A 4,744-nucleotide genomic window follows, 5' to 3' on the forward strand; every position below is an offset into this window, starting at 1 on the left:
CGAGGAGGGAGATGTTTCTGTCTTCTGACCTATCCTACACAGACTATCATGGCCCTGCTCTCTGGTTTCTGTCTCTGACCTATCCTACATACAGACTATCATGCCCTGCTCCTGGTTCTGTCTCTGAGCTATCCTACACCAGACTACCATGCCCTGCTCTCGGTGGTTCTGTCTGGTTCTGGTCTCTGGGTTTTTGTCTCTGACTCTCCTACACAGAACTACCATGCCTGTCTCTCTGGTTCTTGTCCTCTGACCTATCCTAACACGCCAGACTATCATGCCCTGCTTTCTGGTTCTGTTCTGAACCTATCTACATACACCAGACTACCGCATGCCCCTGCTCTCTGGTTCTGTCTTGACCTATTCTACACCAGACTAATGTGCCGTTTTTACGTGTCTACCATGCCCTGCTTTCTGGTTCCTGTCTCTGACCTTCATCCCTACACCAGACTACCATGCCTCCTTTCTGGTTTGTCCTCTGGACCTATCCTACACCAGACTACCCATGCCCTGCTGCTCTGGTTTCTGTCTCTGACCTATTCTACACCCGACTCCATGCCCTGCTTGCTGGTTCTGTCCTGACCTATCCTATACCAGACACCATGCCCTGGCTTTCTGGTTCTGGTCTCTGCACCTATCCCTACACCAGACTACATGGCCCTGCTCTCTGGTTCTGTCTCTTGACCTATTCTAGCACCAGACTCCCATGCGCCTGCTCTCTGTTCTGTCTCTGACCTATTCCTACACCAGACTACGCATGCCCTGCTTTCTGGTTCTGTCTCTGCTCTATCTACATCCAGACTACCCATGCCTGCTCTCTGGTTCTGTCTGCTGACCTATTCTACACAGACTACCATGCCGTCTCTGGTTTTGTCCTCTGACCCTATTCTACACGCAGTACTACCATGCCCTGTCTCTGGGTCTGTTCTCTGACCTATTCTACACAGACTACCATGCCCCTGCTCTCTGGTTTTGTCTCTGACCTATCCTATACCAGCCTTACCATGGCCCCTGCTTTCTGTTCTGTCTGGTTCTGTCTCTGGTCCTGTCTCCTGGTTCTGTCTCTGTCTCTGGTCCTGTCTCTGGTTCTTGTTCTGGTTCTGCTCTCTGGTCCCTGTTCTCTGGTCCTGATCTCTGGTTTCTTGTCCCTCTGGTTCTGTCTCTGGTCCTGTCTCTGGTCTGTCTCTGGTCCTGTCTCCTGGTCCTGTCTCTGGTTGCTGTCTCTGGTTCTGTCTCTGGTCCTGTCTCTGGTCCTGTTCTGGTTCTGGCTCCTCTGGTTCTGTCTCTGTCCTGTCTCGTGGTCCTGTCTTCGGTTCCTCGTCTCTGGTTCTGTCTCTGGTTCTGTCTCTGGTTCTGTCTTTGGTTCTGCTCTCTGGTCCTGTCTCTTGGTCTGTCTCTGGTCCCTGTCTCTGGTCCTGTCTCTGGTCTGTCTCTGGGTTCTGGTTCTGTCTCTGGTTCTGTCTCTGGTTGCTGTCTCTGGTCGCTTGTCTCTGGTCCTGTCTCTGGTTCTGTCTCTGGTTTTGTCTCTGGTTCTGTTTCTCTGGTCCTGTCTCTTGGTCCTGTCTCTGGTCCCGTCTCTGGTCCTGTCTCTTGGTTTCTGTCTTCTGGTTCTGGTCTCTGGTTCTGTCCTCTGGTTCTGTCTCTGGTCTGTCCTCTGGTCCTGTCTCTGGTCCTGTCCGCTGTTCTGTCTGGTTCTGTCCTCTGGTCCTGTCTCTGGTTCTGTCTCTGGTTTCTGTCTCTGGTACTGTCTCTGGTTCTGTCCTGGTCCCTGTCTCTGTTTTGTTCTGTCTCTGGTCCTGTCTCTCGGTTCTGTCTTCTGGTTCTGTCTCTGTCCTGCTCTCTGGTTCTGTCTCTGGTTCTGTCTCTGGTTCTGTCTCTGGTGCCGTTATGGTTCTGGTCTCTGGTCCTGTCTCTGGTCCTGCTCTCTGGTTCTGTCTCTGGTTCTGTCCTCTGGTTCTGTCTCTGGTCCTGTCTCTGGTCCTGTCGTCTGTCTGTCTCTGGGTCCTGTTATGGTCCTGTCTCTGGTCTGTCTTTGGTTCTGTCGCTGGTTATGTCGGCTGGTTCTGTCGCTGGTCCTGCTTCTGGTTCTGTCTCTGGTCCTGACTCCTGGTGTATGTCTCTGGTTCTGTCTCTGGTTCTGTCTCTGGTTCTGCTCTCTGGTCGGCTGTCTCTGGTTCTGTTCTGGTCCTGTCCTCTGGTTCTGTCTCTGGTTCTGCTCTCTGGTTTTGGTCTCTGGTCCTGCATCTCTTGGTTCTGTCTCTGGTTCTGCTCTCTGGTTCTGTCTTGGTCTGTCTCTGGTTCTGTCTCTGGTCCTTGTCTCTGGTCCTGTCTCTGGTCCTGTCTCCTGGTTCTGTTCTCTGGTCCTGTCTCTGGTCCTGTCTCTGGTCCATCGTCTCTGGTTCTGTCTCTGGGCCTGATCTCTGGTTTCTTGTCTCTTGTTTGCTCTCTGTTCTGTCTCTGGTTCTGTCCTCTGGTTCTGTCTCTGGTTCTGTCTCTGGTTCCTGTCTCTGTCTGCTTTCTGGTCGCTCTCTGTTTGTCTCTGGTCGCTGCTCTCTGGTCCTGTCTCTGGGTCTTAGTCTCTGGTCCTGAATCTCTGGTTCTGTCTCTGGTTCTTGCTCTCTGGTCCTGTCTCTGGTCCTGTCTTTGGTTCTGTCGATGGTTTCTGTCGGCTGGTTTTTCTCTGGTCCTGCTCTCTTGGTTCTGGTCTTGGTCCCTGCCTCTCTTGGTTCTGCTCTCTGGTTTGTCCTCTGGTTTGTCTCTGGTCCCTGTAATCTGGTTCTGTCTCTGGTCCTGTCTCTGGTCCTGTCTCTGGGTCCTGTCTTGGTCCTGTCTCTGGTCCTGATCTCTGGTCTGATCTCTGGTTCTGATCTGTGTTTCTGTCTGCTCTCCGGTCCTGTCTCTGGTCTGTCTCTGGTCCTGTCTCTGGTCCTGTCTCTGGTCCTGTTCTGGTTTGCTCTGGTCTGTCTGGTCTCTGGTCTCTGGTCCTGCTGGTCTGTCTCTGGTCTGTCTCTGGTCTGGTCTCTGGTCCTGTCTCTGGTTCTGTCTCCTGTCTGTCTCTGGTCCTGTCTCTGGTCTGCTGTGTCCTTCTGGTTCTGTCTCTGGTTCTGTCTTCTGGTCCTGTCTCTGGTTCTGTCTCTGGTGTCTGTCTCTGGTCTTCTCTGGTCTGTCTCTGGTCCTGCTCTGGTCTGTCTCTGGTTCTGTTCTGGTTCTGTCTCTGGTCTGTTGCTGGTTCTGTCTCTGGTTCTGTCTCGGGTCCTGTCTCTGTTTCTGTCTCTGTTCTTGTCTCTGTCTGTCTCTGGTCCTGTCTCTGGTCGTGTCTCTGGGTTCCCTGTTCTGGTTCTGTTTTCTTTGTCTCTGGTCATTGTCTTGGTCCTGTCTCTGGTAGTGTCTCTGGTCCTTGTCTCTGGTCTTTGTCTCTGGTCTGGTTTTTCGGTCCTGATCTCTGGTTCCTGTCTTCTGGTTCTGCTCTCTGGTTCTGTCTCTGGTCTGTTCATCTGGTCCTGTCTCTGGTTTGTCTCTTTTGTCTCTGGTCCTGATCTCTGGTTTCTGTCTCGCTGGTTCTGCTCTCTGGTCTCTGGTCTCTGTCTCTGGTTCTGTCTCTGGTCTGTCGTCTGGTCCTGATCTCTGTTGTCTGGTTCTGGTTGGGTTGCCCTGAATTCTCTTGGTTACTTGTGTCTTGGTCCTGTCTCTGTCCTGATCTCATGGTTTTGGTCTCTGGTCCTGACTCTATCGAGTTCTGATCGTTCTGGTTCTGTCCTCTGGTTCTGTCTCTGGTCTGTCTTGGTGTCTCTGTGTCGTGTCTCTGTGTCCCATGTCCGTACTGGCCTGTCTCTGGTTCTGTGCTCTGCGATTCTGTCTGTGGTTCTGCTGCTGGTTTGTCTCTTGCGTCTCTATGTTCTGGGTCTGTCTTGGTTCTGATCTTTGGTTCTGTCTCTGGTCCTGTTCTGGTTCCTGTTCTGGTTCTGTTCGGTCATTCCTTGGTCCTGTCTCTGGTATCTGTTGCTCTGGTCTGTCTTGGTCTTCGTCTCGGTTTCTGTCTCTGCCTCTGATCTACTGTCTAACTTGGGTCTGCATAGTTCTGACTTGGTTTGCCTCTGTCTTCTGGGTCTTGTCTCTGAGTTGATTCGTCTGTCTCGTGGTCCTGGTCTCTGGTCTGCTTGTTCTCTTTTGGTTCTGTTCTGCTGGCTTCTGTACTCTGGTTCTGATACTCTGGTCTAGTCTGGTCCTGTCTCTGTTCGTTCCTGGTCTGTTCCTGGGTTTCTGTCTCTTGGTTCTGATCTCTGGTGTTCCTGAGTCCTCTCGTCCTGTCCTCTGGTCTGTCTCTGGTTCTGTCTTGGTCTCGTCTCTGGTCCTGTCTTGAGTTTGTCTCTGTTCCTCGTCTTCTGCGTACTGTCTATGGTTCTGTCTCTGGTTCTGTCTCTGGTCTGTCTCTGGTTGCTGTCCTCTGTTCTGTTCTCTGGTCCTGTCTCTGGTCCTGTTCTCTGGTCCTGCTCTCTGGTCCTGTCTCTAGGTTTCTGTTCTGGTTGCTGTCTCTGGTCCTGTCTCTGGTCCTGGTCTCTGGGTCCTGTCCTCTGGTTCTGTCTTCTGTCCTGTCTCTGGTCCTGTCTCTGTCCTGTCTCTGGTCCTGTCTCTGGGTCCTGTCTCTGGCAGTGTGACCACGCGGTGGGAGCATGTCTTTGTGTAGAACTGGTACTGCTGCTGGTAAGAGACTGTAGTGGTGAGGGCAGCAGCCCTGCGCCCACAT

The 4,744-nt window shown here is 52.4% G+C and overlaps 1 protein-coding gene across 1 annotated transcript; it reads right to left on the reverse strand.

Moving 5' to 3' along the window:
• Positions 1-1,003: 1,003 nt before the first annotated feature.
• Positions 1,004-3,703, reverse strand: LOC139024116 (trichohyalin-like; the record flags this gene model as incomplete). The annotated part of the gene is made up of 3 exons (XM_070438578.1): positions 3,670-3,703; positions 2,105-3,191; positions 1,004-2,004 (listed from the first exon to the last, which is right to left on the reverse strand). Coding segments are annotated over exons 1-3 (2,122 nt in total), but the record flags the coding sequence as incomplete, so codon positions are not given.
• Positions 3,704-4,744: the final 1,041 nt, after the last annotated feature.

Source organism: Salvelinus sp. IW2-2015, unplaced genomic scaffold, assembly GCF_002910315.2.
Source record: "Salvelinus sp. IW2-2015 unplaced genomic scaffold, ASM291031v2 Un_scaffold1045, whole genome shotgun sequence".
NCBI lineage: Eukaryota > Metazoa > Chordata > Actinopteri > Salmoniformes > Salmonidae > Salvelinus > Salvelinus sp. IW2-2015.